At 57.5% G+C, this 27009-nt stretch overlaps 12 protein-coding genes across 12 annotated transcripts; 8 read left to right on the forward strand and 4 right to left on the reverse strand.

Annotated features, from left to right (window-relative positions):
* Positions 1–532: 532 nt before the first annotated feature.
* On the forward strand, positions 533–2425 carry SCHCODRAFT_02605742 (uncharacterized protein). The gene is made up of 5 exons (XM_050344181.1): positions 533–1106; positions 1160–1353; positions 1420–1657; positions 1716–1892; positions 1980–2425. The coding sequence occupies exons 1-5, from the start codon at positions 782–784 to the stop codon at positions 2126–2128; spliced, it is 1083 nt and encodes a 360-aa protein (XP_050202803.1). The 5' UTR covers positions 533–781; the 3' UTR covers positions 2129–2425.
* A 1084-nt stretch (positions 2426–3509) lies between these two features.
* On the forward strand, positions 3510–5694 carry SCHCODRAFT_02016992 (kinase-like protein). The gene is made up of 6 exons (XM_050341533.1): positions 3510–3882; positions 3942–4015; positions 4072–4254; positions 4306–4374; positions 4435–4647; positions 4701–5694. Exons 1-6 carry the CDS (start codon positions 3576–3578, stop codon positions 5592–5594), a joined length of 1740 nt encoding a protein of 579 aa, XP_050202804.1. The 5' UTR covers positions 3510–3575; the 3' UTR covers positions 5595–5694.
* SCHCODRAFT_02017009 (SET domain-containing protein) lies at positions 5694–7457 on the reverse strand. The gene is made up of 4 exons (XM_050341534.1): positions 7186–7457; positions 6773–7137; positions 6657–6726; positions 5694–6602 (listed from the first exon to the last, which is right to left on the reverse strand). Exons 1-4 carry the CDS (start codon positions 7292–7294, stop codon positions 5794–5796), a joined length of 1353 nt encoding a protein of 450 aa, XP_050202805.1. The 5' UTR covers positions 7295–7457; the 3' UTR covers positions 5694–5793.
* On the forward strand, positions 7437–8840 carry SCHCODRAFT_02605752 (NAD(P)-binding protein). Its single transcript, XM_003036015.2, has 8 exons — positions 7437–7671; positions 7727–7750; positions 7800–8001; positions 8051–8173; positions 8225–8340; positions 8399–8456; positions 8508–8591; positions 8647–8840. The coding sequence occupies exons 1-8, from the start codon at positions 7597–7599 to the stop codon at positions 8781–8783; spliced, it is 819 nt and encodes a 272-aa protein (XP_003036061.1). The 5' UTR covers positions 7437–7596; the 3' UTR covers positions 8784–8840.
* Positions 8841–8935: 95 nt separating this feature from the next.
* On the forward strand, positions 8936–11723 carry SCHCODRAFT_02605754 (uncharacterized protein). Its single transcript, XM_003036014.3, has 4 exons — positions 8936–9266; positions 9314–9585; positions 9641–9901; positions 9955–11723. Exons 1-4 carry the CDS (start codon positions 9074–9076, stop codon positions 11242–11244), a joined length of 2016 nt encoding a protein of 671 aa, XP_003036060.1. The 5' UTR covers positions 8936–9073; the 3' UTR covers positions 11245–11723.
* A 106-nt stretch (positions 11724–11829) lies between these two features.
* Positions 11830–14376, forward strand: SCHCODRAFT_02561145 (uncharacterized protein). Its single transcript, XM_050343764.1, has 7 exons — positions 11830–12110; positions 12172–12233; positions 12291–12735; positions 12787–13091; positions 13138–13813; positions 13869–13991; positions 14044–14376. The coding sequence occupies exons 1-6, from the start codon at positions 12054–12056 to the stop codon at positions 13974–13976; spliced, it is 1653 nt and encodes a 550-aa protein (XP_050202806.1). The 5' UTR covers positions 11830–12053; the 3' UTR covers positions 13977–13991; positions 14044–14376.
* Positions 14377–14886: 510 nt separating this feature from the next.
* Positions 14887–16703, forward strand: SCHCODRAFT_02605758 (uncharacterized protein). The gene has a single exon (XM_003036012.3). The coding sequence runs from the start codon at positions 14949–14951 to the stop codon at positions 16413–16415; it is 1467 nt and encodes a 488-aa protein (XP_003036058.1). The 5' UTR covers positions 14887–14948; the 3' UTR covers positions 16416–16703.
* Positions 16704–16800: 97 nt separating this feature from the next.
* Positions 16801–20840, forward strand: SCHCODRAFT_02017134 (uncharacterized protein). The gene is made up of 6 exons (XM_050341535.1): positions 16801–17222; positions 17272–17862; positions 17914–19586; positions 19640–20338; positions 20437–20707; positions 20759–20840. The coding sequence occupies exons 1-5, from the start codon at positions 16898–16900 to the stop codon at positions 20491–20493; spliced, it is 3345 nt and encodes a 1114-aa protein (XP_050202807.1). The 5' UTR covers positions 16801–16897; the 3' UTR covers positions 20494–20707; positions 20759–20840.
* On the forward strand, positions 20516–20932 carry SCHCODRAFT_02484963 (uncharacterized protein; the record flags this gene model as incomplete). Its single annotated transcript, XM_003036011.2, has 2 exons — positions 20516–20707; positions 20759–20932. 2 exons carry the CDS (start codon positions 20516–20518, stop codon positions 20930–20932), a joined length of 366 nt encoding a protein of 121 aa, XP_003036057.1.
* Positions 20933–21091: 159 nt separating this feature from the next.
* SCHCODRAFT_02524539 (uncharacterized protein) lies at positions 21092–23080 on the reverse strand. The gene is made up of 3 exons (XM_003035207.3): positions 22994–23080; positions 21771–22936; positions 21092–21717 (listed from the first exon to the last, which is right to left on the reverse strand). Exons 2-3 carry the CDS (start codon positions 22927–22929, stop codon positions 21455–21457), a joined length of 1422 nt encoding a protein of 473 aa, XP_003035253.1. The 5' UTR covers positions 22930–22936; positions 22994–23080; the 3' UTR covers positions 21092–21454.
* Positions 23081–23218: 138 nt separating this feature from the next.
* On the reverse strand, positions 23219–25514 carry SCHCODRAFT_02605766 (uncharacterized protein). The gene is made up of 15 exons (XM_050344182.1): positions 25355–25514; positions 25294–25302; positions 25198–25241; positions 25105–25140; positions 25015–25052; positions 24892–24962; positions 24737–24843; positions 24564–24688; positions 24474–24517; positions 24348–24424; positions 24181–24299; positions 24068–24126; positions 23896–23973; positions 23697–23843; positions 23219–23632 (listed from the first exon to the last, which is right to left on the reverse strand). The coding sequence occupies exons 1-15, from the start codon at positions 25407–25409 to the stop codon at positions 23562–23564; spliced, it is 1080 nt and encodes a 359-aa protein (XP_050202808.1). The 5' UTR covers positions 25410–25514; the 3' UTR covers positions 23219–23561.
* A 179-nt stretch (positions 25515–25693) lies between these two features.
* SCHCODRAFT_02605771 (uncharacterized protein) lies at positions 25694–26863 on the reverse strand. The gene is made up of 3 exons (XM_003035205.2): positions 26302–26863; positions 26089–26245; positions 25694–26034 (listed from the first exon to the last, which is right to left on the reverse strand). Exons 1-3 carry the CDS (start codon positions 26658–26660, stop codon positions 25774–25776), a joined length of 777 nt encoding a protein of 258 aa, XP_003035251.1. The 5' UTR covers positions 26661–26863; the 3' UTR covers positions 25694–25773.
* Between the last annotated feature and the right edge of the window lie 146 nt (positions 26864–27009).

Below are 27009 nucleotides of genomic sequence, written 5' to 3' on the forward strand. Positions count from 1 at the left end.
TTGTCCTCGTCGTCGTCGTCAAGGACGCAGGTGCAAACAATGGACGTTTCTTTCTTGCTTACGACCGTGACCATCCCTCTCAGTGTGCTGTACCTCTGCTTGTCATTCCAGTTTAGCCGTCGTTTTACTAGCCAGCGGACGCATGGCGCCGTGTGAGCTCTTCTCGGGCAGACGGAGTGGATAAGTATTCTCCGCAACCTCTTGCAGTTCTAGCGCCTGAAAATAACCTCGCTCACCTGGAAATCTTCAAGTACACGCCGTCCCCCTCTCGACGATCCAAAGCCAGAGCTGTCCAGGAACCCGTTGGCTGTGCTTCCGTCTGTCGGACTCTCGAGTCTTCTGTCAACTGCCTGCGGACTATGACCGCAGTCACGGCAGGCAACCTTGCCAATTTTACACCCCTGCGCTTCGTCTATCCCTCTTCAACGTACTCTGCAAGCCCTCCCCCACCCTGCGTCCACCCCTATCAAGCTCGCGGCGCTCTCTCGCCGTTCTTCTGGGATCGAGCACCGGATTAAGATATCGGAGGAGGCGAGATGGGTTTCACCCGCCAATTCTGCTTCCTGGACCCATGATGCGCGCCGGGCCCTAAGCGGTCTATTTTTGTTCGACCTATAGGCGATCCCTATAAATACAGGAGGACCTCGCCCATTTGACAGTCCGCACTGCGCACCCGTCCCGCCGCCCCCTCATAAAGGACGCAGTCAGCCGCGGTTGGCCCACCTTATTCTCTACTTCCTTTTTTTCGAGTCATCCCCCTTCTCCCAGTCCCTCCTTCGCAATGCTTCCTCTGATCCTCCTCGCGGCGGCAGCCGGCGCCCAGGCGCAGAGCAGCGCAACCTACCCCGAAGGTGTCCTTGCTTCGGGTACGATGGGCCCGATGAACCCGCCCTCGGCGACCCTCGGGACGGAGCTCAACCAGACGTCGGGCGCCCGCCTTGTGTCGATCAACTCGGTCGACGATTTCTGCCTCTTTGGCCCGCCCGACCCCAACTCGGTGATTGGTGACACGGAGGCGTACGAGGTCGCTTGGTGCACGCAGGCGAGGAACAATGCGCGCGTTATCCCTGACGGCACGATTACGGGCGTGTCGCTCTTGAAGACGGGTGCGTATCCCTATCTCGCGGATAGGGCGTGCAAGCTGACAGGCGCGCACTAGACATGTACGTGCAAATCATGGGCTACGGTGACCTCACGAAGATCAATATCGCGCCTGGCGACTACGGTGGTGAGCTCGACCCGCACGGCGCGACCGGCGAGGGCAACCCCGTTGGCGGCAACGTTACCACCAACATCACCACTGGCTCCGACCTGAACTATCAGGAGTGGATGATGTACGTCTCGTACGAGCAGGTACGTGCCCCCCCCCCTTCTCTGCCCTGCCCGAGATCATTATCTGACACCCATCCCCACATTCAGTTCTGCTTCCGTATCTGCACGAACGCGAACAGCACGTACTCTACGGAGTACATGTGCTGGCACGAGCTCGACGAGATGGGCTGCGAATTTGTGATGCCCGGAAACTACGACATCAACGGCACTTTCGAGACGTGCGAGGCTGATGTGGCCTACCCGCCCGGTTGGTACCCCACCGCGACCTCTGACGGCACTACCCTCTTCTCGACCTTCGCGCAGTACTACGAGGGCGTCTATACCTGTGCGTCTTGCCGCAGACTTGGGCTATTAACGTAGCAAACGCTAATAATCTCTCGCAGCTGACGGCACCCCGGTTTCCTACACGGTCGGCACGACCGTGACTCCGGACAGCGTCGCCTTCACGCCCTCCTCTTCCAACTGCCAGACCGTCTCCACCATCAGCAACGGCATCGATATCGAGGCTGGCACCACCAAGGCTGGCTCGGACAACTCTGGCTCCAGCACCTCCGGCTCCGGTTCGTCCACCGCCTCCGGCTCACACACGAGTTCGCACGCGGCTGACGGTACTTCATCCCACTCTTCCTCTACCTCGAAAACTACAGGTGGCTCCACGACTGGGACGGCTGGTGCCGACTCCGCGACCACGAGCGGCAGCAATGCTGGCTCGCGCTTCGTTGTCGACCTGGGCGCGATGGGCGCCGTCGGTGCCGTCGTGATTGCGGCCCTCAGCGGGGTCGCGGTCTTCATGTAAGGTGGAGGCTTTCATGTAAGGCGGCGGTGTTCGTGTCGAACGCATGTCCACCTCGCTGGTCCTCTGGATGGGTTTGACGAACGGTTTCCTGTATTCCGCGCCCTTCGGAGCTCGTATCGGACATCTCCCTCTGGCTTCGCGTACCCATGTCTACCACGCCTTGCTTTCCAGCTTTACGCACAGCTCTCAGCTATACTCGCCTGGCTTTTCAGCTCACGGACTGTCGATACCTCCTCATGTTTTGGCACTATTGTATATTTGCGTTACCTATAATGGTACCTGGGTCTTGTTTGTTTGATACCAGTATCACTCTCAGTGCATCACGGCCCTGTATAGCCCTCCAAGTATCAGCACAGGACTCAGGAGGTGCTCGATATCGTAACAAGCCACAGGTAAAGAGCAGTGACGTGGACGAGCGCGCCCGCCATACGTCCGTTGCAGCGGCAATGTCCGAGCGCCCAAATATTGGGATTAACCAATCGTCCGGTGCGTCCTTCCTCTCCTTCCCTCTTCCTTCTTTTCGCTCAGAATTTCGGGCGCTCCTCCACACTCTGCGACACCGACACCTTGAGTGGTAGCCGGGCACCCCGCGCACTTCCCGGAGCCCATTGCAGCTCAGTGAGCTGGAATGAGCCTTATCTCTGACATCAAGACCGACAACAGCCAGGCAAGAGGCTTCATCCAATGCTTTTCTCGGTGCGTTGCCTTCCCCCTCTGTAATATCTATGCTCATCGGTGATTCTTGCTATGCAGATTCAGTGCTAGCTCATTCGGCTTCCCGGGGAGCGTCGGCGTCGCCCGGAGCTTTCACCCATCCCACCACGCGCAGCTGCAGAGCGCGCACTTCCCTCCCTCTTTCCAGCAGCCCCTTGCGCCTCAGCGAGGCGCGAGTCTCGATCCCAGCAATGTCCTGGCAGCACTCGTTGCCTGCGAACCATGCGATCCGTGCGAGACGCTGACAGCCTCCGTGATGGAGGAAAGGACGCGAGTGATGGAATGTGTACGGTCTTTGCTCGTGTCCGTTCCAAGAGATCCCTCGCTAGCGCTCAGCGTGAAGCTTGATCCATTCGTGAAAATGGCGGTCCCCCTGGTATGTCCTATCTTCTTTCGCCCACTACGCACTACGATACAGTATACCAATGTCTGACGGGATATCTTCCACCTCTCAGCGCTGCGTCGCTCTCCTTGTACTACAACACACCGGAGACGATATTGATGCCATGCTCATCGACTGGGCGACCTGGGACGTACTTCAAGTAGCCTTGAACTTCCGCATCATCATACAAGCCGTTCTACGCACCCTCACCGAAAATCCTGTCAGTATGAGTACTTTAGAGAGGTCAATAAAGATGTTTTCTGACACAATGCGTCATTTCCCCCTTAGATATGGCATGGACTCACACATCAGCTGGAGACCGTATTCTCGCATGATGTGGCGACCACAGCGATGCAAGTCGCTCAGGCATTCCGAGAGATCGGCCTCGAAGGAAGGGCGCCGCAGGCCGCGCTGAACTGCCTGCAAGATGTGAATGACACCCATTACCTTCGCCTACGCTATACTTACGAAGAGCTCAAGTTACTCGAGCACGCCCCAGCCTCGCTCTCTCAGCGCATCAAAAATCGACTCGTTCACACGGCCATTCACTTGACCAAAGCATACGATATCCAACCGGAGCGCTTGGTACTCAAGAACCATCTTCAGCTATGTGGAGGCGCGGCGGTGAATGGTGGTGGCTTTGCAGACGTTTGGAAAGGTCAGTACCAAACTATCATCATCTTGTACCCTTTGCTTACCTCGAGCCATCTTCGACAGGTATCTTGAACGGCGAAGAAGTGTGCGTCAAGGTCATCAGGACGAATCGCAAGAGTGCCGATGCCGCGTCGAAGGTGATCTTTACAAACTTCTTTCTCTGTTCTTCTGAATCTCATCGGGATTCTCATAGGAATTCAGCAAGGAGGCTCTGATTTGGCGGCAACTGAACCATCCGAACGTCCTTCCCTTCTATGGCGTTTACTACATGGATGACGCACGGAGTATGCTGTGCCTCGTCTCTCCGTGGATGGAGCATGGGCACGTTATGGAATACCTCAGAAAGAGCCCTCCGTCGATCAACAGAGTGGCGTTGGTACGCAGTCCTCTTCTTCGCGCTACCAAGATTAACCCCGACTCCGTGTAGGCCTACGACGTCGCAAGCGGCCTTGCCTACCTCCACGGCGAGAACGTGGTTCATGGCGATCTGAAAGGCGTGAGTTAGATGAATTATCTTGTTGTGACCATGGCTGATTTTTTTGCGTTGATTTTCCAGGCCAACATTCTTGTGTCTGCGTCAGGCAAGGCCTGCATCGGCGACTTTGGCCTTTCGTCGGTCACCGACATCGCCTCTATCTACCAGCAGACCGATGATGCATCCTCGTCGTACTTCTGCGGCTCCGCCAACTGGGCAGCACCAGAGGTTCTCCAGTCAGGACAGCTGAGTGACAAGAGCGACATTTATGCATTCGCGTGCGTCGTGTACGAGGTGAGTAATCATTCTATTGTCGTCATTCAACTTCCTGACTCGCCACTTGCTAGCTATTCGCTGGCCATGCACCGTTCGCGGATGTCCCAAACGGCGGCTGTGCGATCTTGTTCAAAGTTGTCATCGCCAAGGAGCGTGCCGCACGGCCGCTCTCTCCTGTGCTTTCCGACGCTGTCTGGGCACTTGTAACCCGCTGCTGGGCTCATGAGCCTGCGGAGCGACCCAGCGCACAGGAGGCTATGGCCGCGCTGCGCGCCGAGCTTGAGGCGACGCCGGAAGCGAAGACCTGGGACGCGTCCATTCCCTCGAAGATCCGCGCTGCACTGGAGGAACTGCCATTCTGCCCGACCGTGGACAACATCAAGATCCTCACGGGGAAACTGTCGCGGGTGGATACTATGGATGTGGACCCCGCCAAGCCATCGACGGGAACCATCCGCCAGGGCACCTCGAGGGCTGACGGCAGACGGCCGACAAAAGCTCCGTATGGTGCTGCCCGCCCGCGCGCTACCACTCTGAGAGCTACTGCGCCAGAGTACATACCTCACTCCCTAGCGCGCTCGCACAGCGAACCATGGCAGACGGAAGTATGGCACGCCCCGAAATCGTTTGTCCGACCACTCGTCCGCACTCCATCCGCCCCCTCCGCCAGCCCCTACTCTCCTACACCATCCCCGTTGGCCTCGTGGAGCGCGTACGCGCAGCCTCCACTGGAGCTACAGAACTCGAAGCGCAAGACACGAGACAGCGCCGTGTGGAACCAATGGCGAGGAGACGATGTTGATTCCTGGGAGGAGGAAGATACGTTGGTGTCGTCGCGGGCCCCGAGTCCTGCCTCCACATGTGTGGACAGCCCGCAGCAACGGACGTGCCTGTTGTCTCTCAACCCGAGAGCTGCAGAGTTCGTTCCATGCGCGGTCTCTAAGAGGGAATGTTGGAATTTCTAGGTCTATTCCATCCAAACATATGCCCATATGATGCTCACGACACGGGACGGATTTGTACACTACATAAATTATTCGGTCCTGTTCTGCAGTTATGTTGTGCTGTACCTATGCGATGTAAATTTGAGATTACACGGCGTCTTTTCGGGGAGCGAATTGAGACCGAGAGTATAGTACTTTTCCGGATATGGCCAATTCCCTATCACCAAAGCGGAAGATTACAACTCAAGACCGCATCTGCGACGTCCCTTTCCTCCTCCCAGAGCACCTTAACGGTATTTAGAACATACACAGGGCCATCCCAATCGACTTGATCCAACGCAGCGAGTGCGTCTGATGCTCTAGCCTTGATCTTTTCGGCCAGCTGCATTACACTGATTCTGCATTGCTCCTCGATATCTGCCGGCAAGCAATCGCGGGAGCCATATAGGGTCTGCTGCCATTGCTCAAAGCCTAGAGGTTGTCGCGCTGTGCTTGATAGCTCGTCCGGACTTGCAGGAGGTTGCGACGTAGGCAGGCTCAACAGGCGCATAGCCGCGAGGAGACGAAATGAGATGTTGGGTTCGGGGCTTGAGTGTATAGTCCAATCACTGATGCAATGGTTGAGGATATGCCGGATCTCTGCAGGAAACAACGCGTACCCCCAGTACCCTTCATTTTCTAGCAGTTCTTGTAATAGCTTTCCATCTGCACGCCCCCGCATCGTTCGCTCGACCAGGTCGTCGACATCAACCTCGCCGTTTGCACCACGGAGCGCGAAGCCATATTCTACGAAGAGCTTTCGGTTGCAATGGGGGCCGTACGAGAAATAGAGCTCCTCTCCAGCATCCGTGTACGCCTCAGGTGCCGCAAAAGACATGTTGGCGCGAGCAGGAAATTCTTTCGTTGGTCGGGGCTGCATATGCGGTCCCTCTGGTCGGTGATTGGCGAAGTCCATGACGGGGCAGAGTGCCATGTTATCCGGGTCGGACGCAGACAATTTGACGCGGTAGTACATGCAGCGAGTGTTCACTGGTGAGGGAAAGTTCGGGTAGGAGCCATGAAACGAAAGAGCGGTTCAAGTACCGTTCAGCCAGGCCCAGAGGTAATCCGATTCGGTGCGACTCACGTCGTGCAGGTGTTCTTGACAGACAACCTGATATGTTTAGTGGGCATGCAGGTCAAAGATGGCATGGACGCACCCAGTCTGAAGAAAACCGCATTTCGAGGTCCTTCAAATCCCTGGAGACAGCCGTAGGCAGATGGTCCAGGAGTACTCTGTACTGAAGACCCTCCTCTTCCACAAGCCAAGTGAGAGGATGAAAGCTGAAGTCCCGCGGAAGGGTAGAAATGTAGGGCCCAAAAGCAGGGTCGGACGATTCACCGTCAGCCACCGGACGGTGCCGGCACAAATGAAGCGAGATGAGCTGCGTCGCAGACAGCTTCTGCGCCCACGAAGGATATAGAGGACGCAAGGTCTTGATGTTGAGCAACGCAGTAGACGGAATGGTGAACAGGACCTCTTTGGGTGCGCACGCGTCGCGCGTGAACAGGCCGTAGCCGCCGTCTACAGCGCGTTCAGCTTCCTGATCATCGACTATGGTGCCATACTCACCACTCCGAGGCCTCCGCTCAACCTTGAGGCCGTCGGCTTGCATGCCGCGGTTGCGGAGCCAGGTGATCAGGCGCTCCCACCGTCGCTGTTCCATGTCTCGCCCCGCCATCTCGTTCGCTGTCCCCCCTCCTCGCCGCGATGAGTCTGGGGCTTTCTGCCCTATCGCGACAGCAGCGCCTGCTTGTTCCCGCGGGTGAAGGAAGCAGCGTCGGTTTGTGTGCTGGCGAGCGCAGATTCAGCACCAATAATCACCTCACCAAACGCCACGTCCTGCGATCGGCGCGAGATAAGGGGAGGTCGGCCGCGGTCAGCTGGCGGAATCCGACTACCCGCTTCCGCTTGGGGTCAGGAATTCGCTTCTCCTTTCCCACTTCGCGCTTGTTCTCTACTACTACGACGACCAAGCAAGAGATGTCGGTGTTCAACACGTCCCGCCTACACGGCAAGACCGTCATCGTTACGGGTGCTAGCGCGGGGATCGGCGCGGTATGTGGGGATCATCACGAGTATACATCCGATGGCTGACGATCTTGGTACATAGGCGACGGCCATCCTCTTCGCCAAGGTGTGTAAATGAGAAGGACGTTGGGATGCGCGTAGCTCACATTGATTAGGCTGGCTCTAACGTGATCCTGGTGGCGCGTCGTGAGGATGCGCTCAAGAAGATCCAGGACGAGTGTGTCGCCGCGCACCAGGAGGCGGGCGTGTCTGCTGGCGGCAAGTTCGCCAGCGTCAAGCTCGATGTCTCGGACCGCAGCCAGATTGCGCAGTTCTGGGACAAGGTCCCCTCCGAGCTCCGTGACGTTGACATCCTTGGTGAGTTGCAGCTCCCTTCGTTCGACTTGGCTCTCATCGCGCATGTCAGTCAACAACGCTGGCTTCGTCCTCGGTGTCGAGAAGGTCGGCGAGATCGCAGAGTCGGACATTGAGAGCATGTTCTCCACAAACGTCTTCGGCCTCATCGCGATGACCCAGCTCCTTGTGAACCGTGCGTATCCTTATTTCTGCCCCTGCAGGAATGAACTAACGGGATTACCAGACTTTAAGCAGAAGAACTCGGGTCATATTATCAACCTTGGATCTGTCGCCGGCCGTGAGCCATACGCTGGCGGTTCTATCTATACCGCCACGAAGCACGCTGTGCACGCTTTCACGGTGGGTAGCGATGCGTACATCTGCCGATTCATTCAGCATCTGACGTGTCTCGTGCTAGGCCTCCATGATGAGGGAACTCGTCAGCACTCCGATTCGTACGACCGAAATTCAGCCTGGTAAGCGAATGTCCGGTCGCCGATCTTCTTGTCGAGCTGACTTTGCCCCAGGCATGGTTGAGACGGAGTTCTCCATCATCCGCTACCGAGGGGACAAGAGCGCAGCAGACAAGGTGTATGAGGGTCTCCAGCCGCGTACGTACCCTCTCCAACTTTGCTGTGTGCCTCGGCCAGGCTGACCCTCCTTCAGTTACAGGCATTGATATTGCCGAGGAGATTGTTTGGGCAGCAGCTCGTCCGCCGCACGTCAACATCGCAGAGGTCTTCGTCCTGCCGGTCAACCAGGCCAGCGCGACGATCAACTACCGCCCTGGTCTTCAGAAGTAGACCCTCAACGTAGTGTAGGACTAGCAATGTAACAACCTATGGAAAGTCCAACCGTGACACCGCGTGATTCGTTGCCTATCGGGGCTGGCCGGACGGGCCGGGGCGTACGGCCGTTGCATCGAAACACAGATGTGTGCCTCGATACGCTCACGCTTTTCTCTCCAACCAACTATCACCTCTTCAGTTTCTCTCGGCCCTTGAGTTGCTTGCCTCTGGAGGGTGGTGTACACTACTTCCGCTCATTTCTTGTACTCTCTTTCTCGCAAACAACACCAACTACCGCCGTCGACATGGACTCTACCGTCCCACACCGTCGCGCGGCGAATCTCCACAACCGCATCGCAAAGGTCGGCCGCGGCGTCGCTCAGCTCTCGTCCCCTGAGGGGCTCGTGAAGCGCCAGCGGGGGATCTTTGGCAGCAGCGACGACGACGACGATGACGATGATGATGGCGATATCTTCGAGTCGATCTTCGGTGGACACAGTGCGTAACGGCTAGACCGGCTGGACCTAACGCTGATGTGGCCGCAGACCCTGCGGGAACGACGTCCGAGACGACGGCTGCTGCGACTACTCGCGCCGCGGTGACCACGACCGCGGCGACGCAGCAGACCACTGCAGCCCAGACCACGCGCCCTCTTACGACCGCTGCAGAAACGACGCGCCCGACCACCACCACTGCCGCGACGACGACTGCCGCGCAGACGACCTCGCGTGTGCCGGTGACGACTAGCGCGACCACGACCAGCTCGTCTACGACCTCGAGCAGTACAACGTCCCAGACCACGTCGTCTTCGACCTCGGTAAGACTTCGGTATCCCAGACCCGCGTACATACGCCTGACGATATCCCTCCTAGACGTCTTCGACCTCCAAGCAGCCGATCACGAGCCATGTCACGACTACCCTCGCGGACCCCACCACGTCCAGCAGGAGCACTGCGTTCGTGACGCAGTCGAGCGCGATCGCCAGCAGTGCAGGGGCGGATGCTGCTGCGGCTTCCACCACTAGCAAGGACGCTTCTGGTGCTACGTCGTCGAACGCCGGTGGCATCGCTGGCGGTGTGATTGGCGGCATAGTAGGCGTCGTTGCGCTCTTCTTCGTCGCGTCCTGGTTTATCGTACGTGTCTCCGCCGGTCGCGTCGGAAATCGCGTTTCACAATTTATTTCCAGCGTCGCCGCAGGCGTCAGGCCGACGAGGCTGAGTGGAACAAGCAGTTCAACGATGGCTTTAACCCAGGCAACTTCCGCAAGTCGGCCATGATGCTCCCTCCGGACAACACCAACGGCGGTATGTTCAACCCGCGTCCACCTACCATGATCGAGCGCAAGATGTCCCCTCCGGCTGCGGCGTACTCGCCGTACAACAACGCTGCTCCGGTTTCGTACAACCCGAGCATGCATGGCGGCTACCCTAGCGGGGATTACGGTGCTCAACAAGGCTACGGTAACGAGCAGTACGGCGCTGCTGGTGGCTATGGACAGGAGGATCAGTACGCGCAGTACCAGCAGTACAACAACTACCAGGCATACCCGGCTTACAACGCGGCGCTCTCTTCGGCGAACCCGTTCATGGACCAGAACGCGGTTGCCTACTCCCCGGCCATGTCCCCTCCCCCGGCTAACGGCAACTACAACGTGGTCTACAACGAGCGCGGCAAGCCTGTAATGCAGCAGGCTCTTACCCGTCAGCCCTCGAACGGCCAGGTCCTGAACCACAACAGCACGGAGATTGAGCGCCAATCCACGGTCACCTCGGCCAGCGCCATTGGCCTCGCTCGCAGCACCTCGCAGATTACTCAGGTTGCGCCTGCTAGCGAGCGCGTTGGGTCTCCGCCTGTTGCCGGTCATGAAAGCCTCCCTCCTCTGCCTCAGCCCATGCCTGTCGCCCAGCCTGCGGCTCCCGCTGAACCTGTCGCCCAGCCTGCATCTGCTGCGGCTGCCGAAGCTGTCCGCCCTCCGTCTACCAAGCTCGCCGACCTCGCCGTGTCGCCGTTTGCCGACACCTCGCTGGACACCAAGGACGCCCGCATGTCGAGCATGTCAACTGGCTCTCTCGGACAATTCCCGCAGCCGCCTTCTGAGGTGCACCCGCCCATTGGCTCGCGGTACAAGATCGACTCGATGCCACCTATGCTCCCGGACATGCAGTTCAACAGCCATGACTCCGCTGTCCCAGGCCAGGACTACCCAAGCTCGATCCACAACAGCATGTCGTCGTTCATGAGCCCGGTCGCTAACGAGCCGCGCCCGAGCCCGCTTGCGAACTCGACTGTCGCGGAGCCCGCCTCGCCGCCGCCCGTGGTGCCAAAGGACGCTGTCGCCCAGGCTCAGGCTGCTCCTGCTGCAGCCGCCCCCGCGCCTGTCACCTCCTCGCCTTCGCCCCGCACCAGCGCGAACCAGCCCAAGCAGGAGCGCCCACCGACTGTGTACGACGAGGCCGACGCCTATGGTGGCATCTAAAGCGTCGCATCGAAATGGATACCCGTCTCTCATCTATGTCTCCGTCTCTCTGTCTCTATCCCCCATTCTGTCCTTCCTCGTGCGTGCGCGCTGGATCTGCGATCCTGGTACCGCTCGTGATTCCCGCAAGGATTCGAGATCCCCGCGCTCCTCCTCTTCCTCTTGGCTGTGGGTTATCTAGGGTCGGGGGCGGACGGGTGAGGGCGGGTCCCTTCCGCTCGTGCGCGCCTTGTATAGATATCTATCATTATAACCTCTAGTTAATAGTCCCAGCCTCCTTCTCATTAACCGTTGCACGGTGTCTTGGTTCTTACTGACCATGTACATACTCATCTTCGTGCCCATCGCTGTATGATACCAGAACCGCTCGATACTGACGAGGCCCTAGATGGGTTTAGTATGACACCTAAACTATTGTTTGCCTTTCGTACTTCTCGTGTACTCTGTAGTGAAAGAACAAGAAGTATTGTGAAGACAGAGCAGAAGTAAATGGCATGAGCAAGCTTAAGGATGGCTTGGACGAGAGGGAATGTTGAGAATCGCAAAACCTGCCTAATTTGGGAACCTTTGTTTTACGCAGTTGTTTGGCGCCCTCGTGAGGGTTGCCGATGCGGCGTCCCTTTGTGCTTGTCCCAAACCATTGCTTGGCCCATTCCATCTCTTTGCTTGCCACAAATTGCGTTCTTGCAACCGACCCCTTCTGATCCACGCTCACGTCACAAGCTTCCACAAGCAGCACAGTCGCGTTTTCGCTCCCTCGACCATTCTCATCCGACGCCGACGCGTGCAGCCTTCGTGTCACCTCCAAAATGTATCGCGGCGGAGGACCAGCCAGCACATTCCCATACAAAAAATACCAATGTCGTGTACGCCAGTCTCATGGGTTCAGCACGATGCCCGAAGCCTAACAAGCAACGTGCCCTACAGCATTACGATCGCCAAACAGGGCGTCCGCTGCGTGGGCCCTGCATCAATGCGGGTAACTGCAGGTGCGCTTTGATTACGCGCCTAACTGTGACTCTCATGTCGACGCGCTACCGACCCAGATTTGTGCATCCCACCGACTCCAACTGGCCAGGCGTTGAGCCTGCTTCAAGCAAACGGGCCAACGAGAACGGTGCTCGTCCTCCATCTGGTACGCCACAGCACCAGGCATCCCCCAGCGGGCACGAGGGCGCAAGCTCGCCGCGCGCAAATCGCTTCGCCACTCCACTGCCGCCGCAGAACAGCGCATTCACCCGTTACTCAGGTCGCCCAGATGATGCACCCGCCCGCCGTGGACGCAGTGTGGATATAGGAAGAGGTGTGGACCGCGACCGCGAGTACGATCGAGAGAGGGAACGCGAACGCGAGAGGGAACGGGATAGGCGTCACCGCGGCCGATCTTACGAGCGTGGAATGGACAGGCGCGACCTAGCCAATGTGAAGATGGAGAGCGACGCGGAACGAGGGCGTCTGCTGCGCGAATCCCCCAAGGGTCCGCCTCCACCGGTGCGTCTGCAGAGCCTTTGTGCTAAAGTGTATCCATTGACATATGTTTAGCCGCGCGCTTATTCCAGGGAGCGAATCGTGGAACGTCGTGGACGCACCCCTCCACCTCCGCCTCCCCTCAATCGCGACTTTGTTCCTCGCCACCAGGAGATGCCACCTCCAGAAGACCCCAGGATGCCTCCCAGATCCTCATTGGCGCCCCGAATGTCGCCAGAAAGGCGCCCTCCACCGCCGGCGCCTCTTCCGTCCACAACTGCTCCTGCCCCTGCTGCCAATCCGGAGACGCGCCGCTTCCCTCCCGTTACTCAAGCAGCTCAGCTGGATAAGCTGGGGCAGCTATTCCGGCGCATCGCGGAGTAAGCAAGCCGATCCACGTACCTACACCATCTAACGTGCCTGCAGAATATCCCACGATACTTCTGCCTCCCTCGCCACACTTAGCAGCACACAGGCCAAGCTGGACACCTACACCAGCATCTCCAGCACGCTCGCCAAGATTTCGCCGGCCGCGTCCTCGTCCATCGACCCCGTTATCGCCGACGTGCTCCTTTCCAACGTGGATGCGAAAGGCAAGATCGACCAGGGTGTTATCGACGTCAAGCGCGTGTGGCAAGATATATGGTCGGTCGTCGAGGCTTCTGTTAATGACATCGTCAAGGCGCGTGTAGCTAGGGAGACGGACGTGCTGGCTCGTGCAGCGGTCGAAGAAGTTTCACGGGTGCGCGCAGAAGCCGACCGTGCCATTCGTGCTCTCGAGCAGGAGATGGACGGACATCTACGTCGCCTGCGTGCTGCTGCTCCCAGTGGCCCCCCGCCCAGCGGTCGACGCGCCTCCGATGCCCACTACGACAACCGGAAGCGTTTCCGCGAAGGCGAAGACGGATTTGACGCGCGCGGGCATGCGCTGGCCACGCCGGACGCGAAGCGTCGACGGGTAGATGAGGACGGTCGCGGGGTAAACAGTCCGTCGACGCCAGCCGGGCAGGACCCGGCGCTGCAGGCGATGCTTGAGGATATGCGGGCGAAAATGAACGCCCAAGCGGAGGTGCTGAAGAGTCTTGAGCGGGAGAACTCCCAGGTTCGTGAACATGGGTTTGGGCTGATGGTTCGACGGTGCTAACGAGGTTCTGCAGTTGAAGACGACCTTGAAGAAGCCCGCGGCTGAGGGTAATAGCAATGGCAAGGGCGAGTGGACGAATGGGAGTCCGAACAAGTTTGAGGAAGCACCGGCGAAGGCGTAAATGTCCTTTCTTGAGGTGAGTAGGGCGTGCGACTGCGTCTTTGACGGGAAGCTTACCTTTCGGGCAGAAGTCCATGTATGCATCGACGAACGCGTATACTAATTGTTGACGACCTAAGTACACACGAATAACATGTCACTGACGCTTATGGTGGCATTTGTATGCCGCATAGACCTTTGCAAACAGTCCCGTTGGCTGCTGGGCATCGATGCTGTACGCTTCGAGGCTTTCTTTACTCGCGGACGAGGGAAGCGACAGTGAAGAGTAATATCGATGTCGATGAGCAACGGTGGCTTTCATGAGAGGTGAGAATACTGGAAGGGGACTCGGTGGCAGTCGTGAAATACGAATACTGGGCCTCGAATACTTGTGAAACCCAGAAGTACTTCCACAATGAAAGCTACGAGAAGAGGTAGGTCTGCCATTTTCATCCCCAGCTCTGAGCTGGCTCGAATGAATGGTAGGACCGACATATGGACCACGTTCAGGAGCTCCATTTCACTCGGAGGCTCGGAATATGTTAGAACCGTGCTTCTTGATTGTCGATGATATACGGATTTGTGCGTAAGGTGATCCTCCACGTAGTAGGCGTAAGGCAGGATCCTTCCTTACTTATATGGTGTGGGTCAGTTCGCTCTTCGAAAGCCTGCTATGCCCATGATGCATGGATTTCTCAAGCCGGACGTAAAATTGTTGGTACATTTGCTATCTCATGGATCTTTCGATACCATCACTTAGACGTAGTTCACTCAGTACTACAATCCGATATATGGAGGCCATAATGCCACGTGGGCCCATTGTGGTCCGAAATGGGAAAGTTTTCGTCGGGATCAACGGATCATAACGTGACTTGAAAGCCGAAGATTCGTCACATCACAGAGTCAGCCTGTTTTCAACCTTGTCTGCTACAGTCACCATCCAGGGAGACAGTACTCTTCGTGCCGCAAAGTTGCGCTTCACATCAGACACACCATGCTTTCTGAGCAGCTCGAGCCTCTCACCCTCAGCACGATTACATGCTCTCAGGTCAACACGACCACACTGGCAGTCCCACTTGAAGTAATCCGGTCGTCCGCCCTGCCTTCCGCCACAGATAGCGTCGACCTTCGCAGGGCCGCTATGGCTGATCAGGAATCCCTATCTAGCGTCGACGAAGCCATGTTCACCTTGCAGCGCAAGCTGGACGAACTCCGCGCTCAGCGCGACCGTCTCTCGATCGAGCAGGAGCGCAAGCTCGCGCTGATAGCGCCCGTCCGACGGCTACCGACAGAGGTGCTTATGTTGATAATAGAGCTTGCGATGGAGCTCTCGTTTGCGCACGAGCCCGATAGCTCTCTCATGGTCATACACCCAGTGACACTCGTCTGTCAACGGTGGCGAACGCTTGCATTTGCGGCACCCCGCCTGTGGGCCAAGATTGTGCTCTATCCGGCATTCGATAAGCTGTGTTTGCATACTCTACGGACATGCCTAGTCCTGTCCAAGGCACACCCTCTGGACATCCATATCGACAGTAGCCGTCCAAAGTGGCGTAAACTCACCGGTGTGCCAGATTACACTGACAGTGCCCCAGAGGACCTCTGGAATTCGTTGCTAGCACATGCCTCCCGTTGGAAGTCGCTGGCGCTAAAGGCAATTAATCCTCCCACTTCTATCCTGCAGCAAACACCTTCATTGCCGCTCCTCCAACATCTACACCTGGAAGACTTTGACACGGACGATGGGGACTTCGATACGGATGACGGTCGGCTCGCTTTTTTTCGCAACACACCATCTCTATCCCACGTTTCCTTGTGGAATACGGACTCCACTCAACTTGACCTATCCTGGGACCGACTCGTACGCTTGCAGCTATACGTGGAAGATGCAGGGGAACTCCATCCTCACTTCCAGGTCTATAGTCGATGCAGCAACCTCCAGGAACTTCGGCTTGAAATGGACGATTACCCTGATGAACATGACTCCAACTTCGATATAAGTCTTCCCGCTTTGCATACCATCGAGCTCATTGGTTTTTCTTCCTGCTTGCTGCTTAGCTTGGTAGCTCCGCAGTTACAACAGCTTAGGATCATGACCGACACGACTGACAGCGAGGTCAAGAAGCACCTGATGGAGTTCGCGGACAAGAATGAAGATACCGTCGCCAGCGTCACTACTTTATGGATGCGGGATTGGGGCTCGGATCAGGTAATGTGGACGGAGGTTCTGAAGGGATACCTCGGGGTATCGACACTACGCGTCGTAGAAGGTTACCAGCAAGACGACGCTGACCAAACATCGGGAACCTTCTTCGAGCCCTCACGTCTCGCTCTACTTTGCTACCAAACCTCGCACATCTTGACCTCTGGCTCTGGGAAGTGCGCACCGCGGCCGATATGGGTCTTGTTGGCGATCTCCTTGCGAGCCGGCCGAAGGACACATCGAAGTTCAAGGACATAGAGGTCTTCAGATTCGACCCACCGCCTGGAAATAGCCCCATCGTCGAGGGAGAAGTATTTTCGACGTACCCCGCGCATATGCGACGCCCGGGCTGGGAGGAAGATACGTACCTGAAGGAGGAAGGGATGCTTCCCTTGGAGTATAGGCAGAGGACTCAGACTAGGAGGCTGATTCACCAGTGCGCAACTATAGTGAAGCTGAAATGACATTTGGAAATATGAAGGGTAAAACGATAGATTCCTGTCCTTAGTATTTAGGCTTCTTTGAGTTTACACATCTGTTTCTACGCCAGTCGAGGTTTCGCGCGCTTGCCACTGATGGGGTGCGGGAGTTGCCGGGGTTGATTGTCGATCGCGTCTGTCACGTGCGTATAAGCACTTGTTCGCGACTGCCACAAGCGGCGTGTTTGTCGCGCGCAGCTGTTCATTCTTGTATCTTGCCGCTTCACTGGCTGCGACGGCCAGGATACCCAACGAACGATCATGGCGGCAGTCACCGTCGCCGAGTTGCCTTTTCGGCCGGACACACCCCTCGAGTCCGAGGACGACGACAATTTCAACACTGCTAATGCGCGTATTCACTTTGGACAGCTCAAGTCGCCGGAGAAGAAGATCAGATCGGAAGTGCTAGGGTCTGTACAGACACCAGTGAACCAGCGGACTGTCAGGCGCTCGGCGCGACTCAGCGGGGGCAGCGATGTTGCAACGCCTGAGCAGCCGCAAGGGGAACCTAGCGAACCGCTCGCGCCGGTAGAACCGGCAGATACACCAGAGCGGGCCACAACGCCAGATAGTGGGGAGCTGGAAGGTGTGTGAACATGGTTGCTATACCGAGGTCCCGCTAACGATGTGCGCAGAACCTCAGTCCCAACTAGCAAGCCGAATCATGAGCGCACACGACAACCCTTCGCCCCCACCCCAGTCGCCGCTTAATCTGCCTGGAGAAGACGATAGTCGGCCTCCGTCGCCAAACCCAAACGCAAACCTGCTACCCATCCCGTTCATCCTCCCCACCTCCCCATCCCCGGACGACCACAGTCGCGATTCGCTGAACCTGATGTCCTTCAACTCCGCCTCCTTTTCCCTCTCACCGCGGCAGCCGATCGATGCAGGACCTCAAACGATGGACTTCCTCACCGGATCGCCGTCAATGGCGTTGACGGTACCGTCTGTTAACGTCGCACCCGCGGAGGCACCCCTTAGTCCCAACTCCATGTTGATCCCCGTGAGCCCAACGCAGAGCAAGGCGGACGAAGAGGCTGTAGCGGCGGAGCTTTTCGCCCCCGCACCCCCATCGGACTTGCCCTCTCCATCGCCGCAGCCTCCTGCTGGTGGCAGTCCCTCGCGTTCAGACACGCCTGAGGCGCTCCAGCTTCTGGAGGCCCCACCAGCGTCGGAGGAGCCATTAAGGTCACCATCTCCGGGGAATGAAGCGGGTCCATCCAATGGTGAGCGGACCAATTTATATGTACGGCGCCGGCTCTAACTGTGCGGCCCAGCATCTCCATTCAGCTTGAAGTCTCCCCGCCGATCAAGCCGTCCACGACGCAGTGTCGTCCCTTTCACTATCCCTACCACCCCAGCGAAGTCCCCGCACAAAGAAGAGGGGTCCGTGAAGAAACGCAAGAACACCCAGGACTCACGATCCCGACGCAAGAGCCGTGGCCCCGCACAGTTCCAATCGAAGGAGGACAGTAACTCGCCGGACCACGATCCCCTCTTCGTGCAACCTTCCCCGATGCGGCAGGCGTCGCCTACGAGGCCCCTCTTCCCCGTACGCGACTTTCAAGCGTTTGAGACGCCACAGCCATCCCCTAGTCGGCGATCACGGTCGCCGGAGCGGCCACGAATTCACGATCCGAGCGCGTATGCGAGGGAGGTTGGGTCTCTTTCGCCCAATGCTGTCAACGTCCTTGGCAATCTGGCTTTTGCCGCGCTTGCCGAAGCAGACAACGAGATGGAGGTCGACAAGTCTGACTTTGCCCCAGCAGCAATGGACGCTGAGGCAGAGGGCGCTGAGGAGGGACCAACAGAACCTCCCGCATCTTCAACTCCTACCCCCGAGGAACCTACCATCGCTCCTGAAGTACCGGAAACCGCGTCGAACGAGGAAGCTATAGCTTCAGAGAACATTGCTCCTTCGACGCCTCCACCCCCCGCACCATCGTTACCGATGCGCTTCCCATCCCCGGCGAAGTCTTCGCCAACCAAGATGAAGATGGTCATTAAGCCCGGGGACGTGAGCGAATCACCCGCACGGCGCGTTCCCGCGAAAGCAACGGCCTTCCCTTCGCCTGCCAAAGGTGGCTCTTCGAACGCCGCCCCGGCCAAATTCACGATACCCAGAGGAGCAGGCACGCAGGAGAGCCCTGCGAGAAGAGTGCCGGCGGCGATGAGCAAGATACCCAGTACCCCCTTGCGCGGCTTGCGCCTGCAGGCGCCGTCAAGCGTCAGCCGGCCATCTAGTCGCGTTCTAGAGCCTTCATCCGCTTTGCGTCAGCCTGCATCGGCCTCACGCCCGCCCTCGTCGATTACGCGACCGCCCTCTGCTATCCGTCCACCCAGTGTCGAGCGCAATGCGTCGGTCGAGCCGCGGCTTCCCGCTCTAACGTTTGAGCGGAGTCGCAGCGCGTCCGCCGAGCCTCCGTCTTCTGCCATCTCGCGATCGAAGGGGAAGGCGAGGGCGACGCCCGTCGAGCCAAAGGGGAGGAGCGCGTCTGTCGAGCCGCCGTCTGCTGTTGCGAAGACGAAGTTGGCGCAGCGTCAGCTACCATTCCCGTTCACGGCAATTGCGGAGGAGCCCGAGGAGTTGAAGGAGTCGACAGCTGCGGCGAGCACGTCGGAGGGGGCTGCGGGCTCGTCGACGGCTGCCGTAAAGTCGAGGTTGAGACAACCTGTTGCTGGCTCGACATTGAAGGCCAAGTCGACGACGAGGATACCGCGGATGGGCAAGCCGTACGCGAGGCCGCCATCGGCCACGAAGCCCACCGTAACTAAACCGACGCCTACTGCTGTCAAACCACCATCGACTACAGCTAAGCCTGCGTCGTCTTCCTCGCGCCCGGGCAGCAGCACACAGGCTAACTCGTCGAAGAGCGTGCATATGTCGATCAATGGAGGCAAGAAGATGAGAATGGTGGATCTGACGCGAGAAGCGCCAAAGAGGCATGAGGTATGTCTCGAATGGCAGCAAGACCTATCCCAAGTATCTGACAAATCATGCAGCCCGAGGTCTCGCCTGCGACTGCTGGATCCGTCACCGTGACCAAGAAGACTTCTCCACCGGCTCGTGCAGCTCGCGGAGCCAAGTCACCTCCCCAGACGAGCGATACAGCAGATTCTGCAGCGGATGCGCGCAAACGGAAGACAAATGACGTCGCGGCAGATAGTCCACCAAAGAGACGCAAGCAGAACGATGGGAGCTCTTCACCTCCAACCCCGCCTGCCCCTCTGGCTGACGCTGCTCCCTCGAGCGACCATGACATGGCTTCGGAACATGCAGAGGGCGCGACGCCTTTGCCTTTCTCAGAACCTCTTGCGACTGCTCAACAGCCGGAACAAGCATCTTCACCTCCGCGACCGACCGCTCCTGAACCCATAGACTCGCCCGAGAAACGCATCGCGTCTCACTTGCAGCCTACGCAGCCGTTAGCTGTCCGACGTACTACCCGCTCTCGGAGAGGAGGGACAGAGCCGCCGCAAACGCCTGCCCCTGCACCTCGTCGAGCGCGTGTGGTGCACGCCCCGACAGACGCGCTGGGCGGGATGTCTGCTGTTGCGCTGCGGGCGCTCACGAACGCGAACACACAGAAGAATCAGGACTATCTCGCCGCGCGCATCGAGACCGAGATCATACGCAGGGAGGGCGACCGGCCGGACAGCCCGGCGATGAAGATGAAGTCGAACGGGCAGAAAGAGCAGGAGGCGAGGAGTCATGCGCGGAAGGAGCGTGCGGAGAGGAGGGCGAGGCGAGCGGCGAACGGGGAGGAGGGCGATGGGAGCTTCGTGAGTGCGGAGGGGAGCGAGGACGGATACAGCACTCCGGAGCGTCCACAGCGGCATCGGAGAGGACCTGGTGACGAGGAAGACTACGAGACGCCGATGAAGATAGGGCGCTTGAGGTTCGATGGTAAAGCGCAGGAAGAGGAGGCGGAAGAGGCGGCGAGGAGGGTGAAGTGGGATCGAGCACTGCAAACAGCGAAATGTCTGGAGGATATATTGCCTCATCCGCCTAAGGCCTCGACATTGCCTGAACGCTCGTTGAAGAAGGGCTGTCTGTCTGCAGCTGCCAAGGTACGTTTTTTGTCTTTGCTCCCCATCAGAAAGATGCTCACATTTTTGCAGGCCTTGCAGCTTGATACTCTGGGCAACCTGCCGGCGACCTCTCCGCTGAAGGACTTGGTGCCAGAGAACGTGGTCGTGAAGAAGTTTGTGTACGACAATGATGAAGAAGCGCAGCCGGAGCCACCGCCCCCCGAGCCGAAGGTAACACGGTCGAGGAAGAAGGCGAAGGCGTAGTTGAAAGTGGTTGCGCGATGATTTTTATGACATGACCGTTGACGATTGCCTCGAATGGAAGCGTATACATGGCATATCTATTTGCCCATAGATGGGGTTCAGAGGCTATCTATCGTATTGCTAATCTTGTTGTTTATGCTGTTCATACATCTGCTTTATCTGGTTCACAACGTCGACATGCATATCATCAAGTAATCGCGAAGTATGCAGTCTAAAGCAAGGCGAGCGCCCATCCCTCGTCGCTCTGCGTCTCGTATGTTGTGTTCAAGACCCGTCGTGAAGAGTATGTACAACATATCTATTGGGCTGTGGGTGTCTTGTCGTACATATCCTTTTACCTTAGGAGCAACGTCGGGCAGCATCTGTCCCCATCATCTGCCTATCTGGCAATATAGGTGTGTCGTCATCCTTCGTGCTATCGTATCGGTGCGCGTACGAAGTAGCGACAGACCCTATCCTTCACGGTGTACTGGGTCTCTGATGTCAGCGATTGGCTACCGCCGTCGAGATCAATCTCCCCTCCTAGTTCGCAACGTCCTCGTCCTCGTAATACAGCGTCCAGTCAGCTGAGTCAAGGCGATTCCTCGCAAGGTCCATCAGGAACTTGTCCGCCTCCTCATGAGGATGCTGTAGTAGTTTGACGGTGCCTCCCTTGTATATGCCGATACCCGAGTGGCGGAAGGGATCGCCGCGCCGAGAGTGGAAATCGAGACAAGCTTCATGCGCCTCAATCTCGACGATCCTCGTCGCATCCTCCGTCTCCGGTTGTCTAACCCCTCGATGATCTACGAGAAGCGCAAGCGCCCCGACGCATGCGCTGTGCATGTCTGGCTCAAACCACAGGCGCAGTCGCGTGAGCTGCGGAAGTAGACCTGGCCTGTCAACGAGTGAGGATTGGCGAGTCTGAGTTCCTGCAAGATGACGCGGTCGAGGAGCCACGAAGCATGATACCGCAGTTCGAGGACGCGCAGATTGGCAAAGCAGAGACGAACTTCGTCCTGCTGCTGGTACCTGTAGCCACGCGCTGTGATGGCGAGTACTTGCAGATTCGGGCATAGACGTAGGGTGTCGATGCAAGTAGTCAGGTCACCAGATGAGCACCGGGCCACCATCCATAGCGAGATCTCCCTGAGTTGAGCCCAGGTCAGGGGAAGAGCGGCAGGGTCGACATTAGCGAGATACAAGCGAGATAGACCGAGACATTGGCCGAGAAGCACTCTTGGGTTGCTGGCGAGTACAGGTGTGAGGTCGACTTCTCCGATCTCAGAGAGCGGCGGCGAGGAGGAGCTTTGTTCATTCGGAAGTTCGAATTCGTCTAGAGCCAAGGATCGCCATCGTGACGCAGCTCTGAGCACAGCGTCTGCAGCGTGTTGCCATTCGGATTTATCGTAATTGAGGAAGGGTGCGAAAGAGAAATCACTGCCGTGCCACGGAGCGCAATGTTCATTGATTCTGACATCGACAGGGAGGGGGTCCGATAATTGCAGGCATTCTCGAAGCGTGTAGCTCCAGCTGTGATCATATCGCGGGAAGAGGACGATATCGGCCCAGAGCTGCGGTGTAGCGCGCGCAAGAGCACGCCAGCGCTGGCATACGCGCAGTACCGGATGACGAAGGGCGAGCGAGCTATCGCGCTTGTGACGGAAGGCGCGAGTGACGGCGAGAGAGATGATAGTGCTCAGGAGCTCGAGTGGTAGTCGTCGGATTGGCGACAGGAGCGCGCGCTTGCGCGCCAGGCTCTCGACGAGGGCGTCCTGCTTAGCGCGCAGATTTTCGAGGATAACTCGGGTCCGAGAGATAGCTTCGGCGATTGCGGAGATCGACGCAAGGTCCGCCTCACTTGCGCGATGGACATCTTGGGCTTGAGAGGCGGTTAGGGGTATGTACGACCTGATGGCGTCCAGAGGTATAGACAGAGTGTCGCGAGAGGTGGTGGTGCCGCAGTCGTGGCAGAGACAAACGGAGACGGAGGAAGACTTGAAGGTGGGAAGAACCATATTCGTACTGGATAATTATATAGATGTTACGGACGGAATGAGCAAGGCGATACTGAAAATGCACCTGCAAAACAAAGGAGATTATCCTGATGAGGGACTTCTTATCGTTCACTATATGCGAGACTGAATTTGCGCCAGAAGGAGACCGTGCAAGTTGGGAGCAAGAAGCGACGTATTGTGTGCTCATGTTTGCCTTGCATCTTGAACATCGGCATTCGCCGAGAAGCCAACGCTCTGGCGGATTGAGAACTCCTGAACCTGTGCTAGGCGCAAGGCCGACCACCAACCAGACCACTTCCAGTCCATCGAGCGCGCAGGACCGTCGAATAAATAATCACTACAAGGTACTCTACAACTAAACGGAGGCGCAGCTTAGCACTGTACAAAATCGTCGCAGATCGTAAGCAAGCAAAGTAAACCCAGAGAGAAGCAGTAGCATACTCCGAGCCACGGTAAGTAGATAGATAATTGGCCGAATTAGATGAAGATGTAGCTCCGAAGGTCCTGAGTCCATAGGCGCGTCGCCTCCCTCCTCCCTTGCTACCAAAGTTCCCACTTGGATTGCGCTTCGTTCGAGTGATGCGCCCGACTCTCGAGTCGAGCACACACGCCCGAGCCAAGCACCGACCACCTTACTCGATGGATATCCTCGACCCCACAGGCGCGCCGCCCATATACGACGACTGCCGTTGCGACATATTACCTGCGGAGTCCATTTTCGATGAGTAAGTGGGCCGGGTGGGGATATCTAGAAGAATGTTAATTACCGCTGCCAAAGTACTCCAGTTTGGTCGCCACGGGCGTGTACGAGGACCCACCGTTGACTTTGGACGGCTGGAGGCCGCGATCGAAGTCGGAGAAGCAGCGCAGGCCGACAGCGAACGTCAGGAAGAGGATGATGAAGGCGACGATCGCTGGGTGGGGGCTTAGTAGGAGAGTGTAGGAGACAGAGGAGGATGGGCGTACTGAAGGTTGTGAGAGTTGCACGCGTGGTGGCGTACTCCTCTCGTGAGCCTGGCTGGTAGAAACGGACGAGCTTATATACTGGACCATCAGGTTAATAAAGAGCGCTGGTAACTTGCGCGATGTGACGCACGGACTGTAAACACAGGTCAGTGTATGCCCTCAATGCGACGTGGGATAAACTCACAATAACTCATAGCGGCCAACATCAGCACTTGTGAGATGGCCATGATCCTGCAAGCGCGTCAATACGATGTGGGATGAGAGTCCTGTTCGTTACCAACGTACCACTTGATCTCTCGTTGTACGGCGATGCCACAGAATACGAGGAGCACGAGGACGACTGGAATGGCAGCGATGGTGATCCCAAACTCTGCTGAACTTTTGTTCAGGACGACGATGAGGAGCTGAACAGTGGTGAGTTGAGATCCGATGGATATCTGGTCCTTCCATACCTGCATCGTGACACCGATGAAGAAGAAAAAGTCGAACTTCAGAAGGCAGATCATGATTTGGTACCAGCGGTACATCTCTGCGAAGGGGATTAGATATGGTATGCGTAGATGCAGGATGGGACTGACCCTTCATCTTCGGGTTCGCGCCAACGATATGGAAGACGGCCCAGCTTCGCAATAATTAGGGACAAACACTTCAATGGCCTCTTTACGCACCCGAATTCCGCGTAGAGGTGCTTCATCCAGAAGATCATGACGAGTAGAGACGCTCCGATGAGACAAGGTGCCACGATAAGGTAGGGCTCTACCCTATTCCATAGCGTACCAGGCCCTGCACATCTCTACGGGGAATTAGCGGCAAAGCGGTAGCAACATGGTGATCTACGGACCACTTCGTCGAAGTTGCTAGCGCAGTCAGCGGCAGACATCGTGACGAGCGCTGTTCGCGTCTGGTGGACTTGCAGAGCCGCCATCACCATGAGTGCGAGGTGGAATACTGAGCGGAACGGTGAGACGTGAGGGGATGGGCGCTAGGGGGACGCACGTAAGATGCCGACGAGCTGGATGACATTTCGCAATCGGAGAGCGTCGTAGCACATGAATAGCTCGAAGATCCTGAGGGGGGATATGTTTAGCGATCTTAAGGGCAAGGGGTGGAGCTGCTTACTCGGCGAGCGCGAACAGGGCGAGGTAGCACGATAGGGTCTGAGGAAATGGATGAGGATGCGCTCTAACTGCGCGCGAGAGATGAAGGGACCTTGTAGCCTAGATGGAAGCTAACTTCCTCGTCGACCTGCACATTGGGGGGTCAGCCATTTAGGCGCCCAACCAGGATGATCGAGCAACGCACCAGTCTGAACGTAATGGCAACCATGACGAGAACAGCGATGGCCTCTGCAGCGTTCTTCAGCGACCCACATACATGATGAACGCGGACGTTACTGACGGATTGTCACTGCAGATGTGATTAGGGTCCAGCTGCCACCTGCGATGAGGGGGATCCGCACCTGTGAGGATGAACCCGCGCTGGGCGCGGGTGGCGAGCAGGGGCTCGACGGCCATGGCTGCGGTGAAGGGGAAGGGAAAGCGCAGATGGGAGAAGGAGAGGAGGCGATATTCAAGACAACAACAAGAGTATACGCGAACGGAACGGTCGGAGGTGGGAACGGCTCAGTGGCTGTGTGGCGCCGGCCCTGTCTGGCCGATCGCGTTTCGCCGGTTTGTTTGGTTGAGTTGCGGTGAGTCACCAGTTTGTCTTGAGGTCGACCATAACCTCGGACGCGCGAAAAGTTTTGAGAAATCAACTGAACTCAAGAGAAACAGTACAGGCCAGCCTCCTACTATAGGATGTGCTCTTTGTGTCGACGCACCAGACGCGTCCTTGCGCTCCATCAGCATCCCCTTGTCTCGCATCTTTAGCGATGCTCTACTCGCTGGAACTACCAGCATCCTCGAGGGCCTTCTCCCGCGCTTCCGCCTCTATCTTCCTCTTCCTTGACGCCTCAAACGCACGCTCGATTCGCTTCTTACCCTCCATCCTCGCCAGCTCCCTCTCCTTGGTCCTCTCCATGTGCTCCTTGAGATGCGCTTTCAGGCGGGGCATGGTCCTAAACTCCTCGTAGCAGTGGAAGCACTCAAGCGGCTCCTGTAGCTTCCTCTCGTACTCCACCGGGTCGAGTCTGGTCACCTAGGACACATCAAGTGAGCGTCTCGTATCTGCGGTAACATTGATGGTGCGTACCATGGACCAGTAGCCCGGAGCGTCAGCCTCGAACCACTCGAGGACATGCTTGAGGCGGATGAAGTACCCGTTCTTGGGGTGGAACTCGTTGTAGTGTCGCTTGTTCTTCATGTGCTCGCTGACGAGGTCACCGGAGACGACATGCAGGGCCAGATGGCTTCGAGATCGTGAGCTATACCATCCACATCCTTGAAAGGCACCCAACCCACTCACTTCACGCTCGGATTCGCCATGAAGCCCAACCAGATGTTCCACCTATACCCCTGCTTCTTGTCCATCTGCTCCTGTATCCACTCGACGACCTCGTCCGCATCGTCCTTGAGTTGGTCGATGACCTCCTCAGCCTGCTGTTTGTCGCCGTGCAGGAGCGTGCGAAGGTTCAGGAGCCTGGCGCCGGTGGAAGGCGGACGGATGCGAGGGATGACAATCATGTGGTACGTGCTCTTCGGCCACTGCGCGTAAAGCGTGAGGGTGTGGTCGGAGTGACTGTGGTAGACGTCCTTGGGAAGGACGCTAGGGTCGGGGAATGCAGCGTAGGTCTGCAAGGCGGTCTTCCAGTCGTTGGCAGCCATTGGGCAGAGATGTAGGCGATGTCAGTCGGTGAGGGCGCTTGGGTGTTGTGAGGTCGTCGAGAGCGAAAGAGAAGTGGACGAGAGGTGGCACAAAGGCGAGCGCGAGATATACCTGGTCCAGCGGCATATGCCGTACGTCTTGCACGCCGAGCGAGCCGTTGCTTTGAGTGGCTAGAGTTCTTGCATGGACGTGAGTCATCGGCGGAGTCCAGTCTCGTGCAGTCGGAGGCGAACGCCACCTTGAGGTTTGTTGAGCTTGCGGCTTGGATTCGAGTCTTGTGCAAAGTGCAGACGCGAGGAAGGTCTTTAAAAGATCAGGTCGCATCCAAGAAATATAATGGTACAGTGC

The sequence above is a fragment of the Schizophyllum commune genome (assembly GCF_000143185.2).
Source record: "Schizophyllum commune H4-8 unplaced genomic scaffold SCHCOscaffold_1, whole genome shotgun sequence".
NCBI lineage: Eukaryota > Fungi > Basidiomycota > Agaricomycetes > Agaricales > Schizophyllaceae > Schizophyllum > Schizophyllum commune.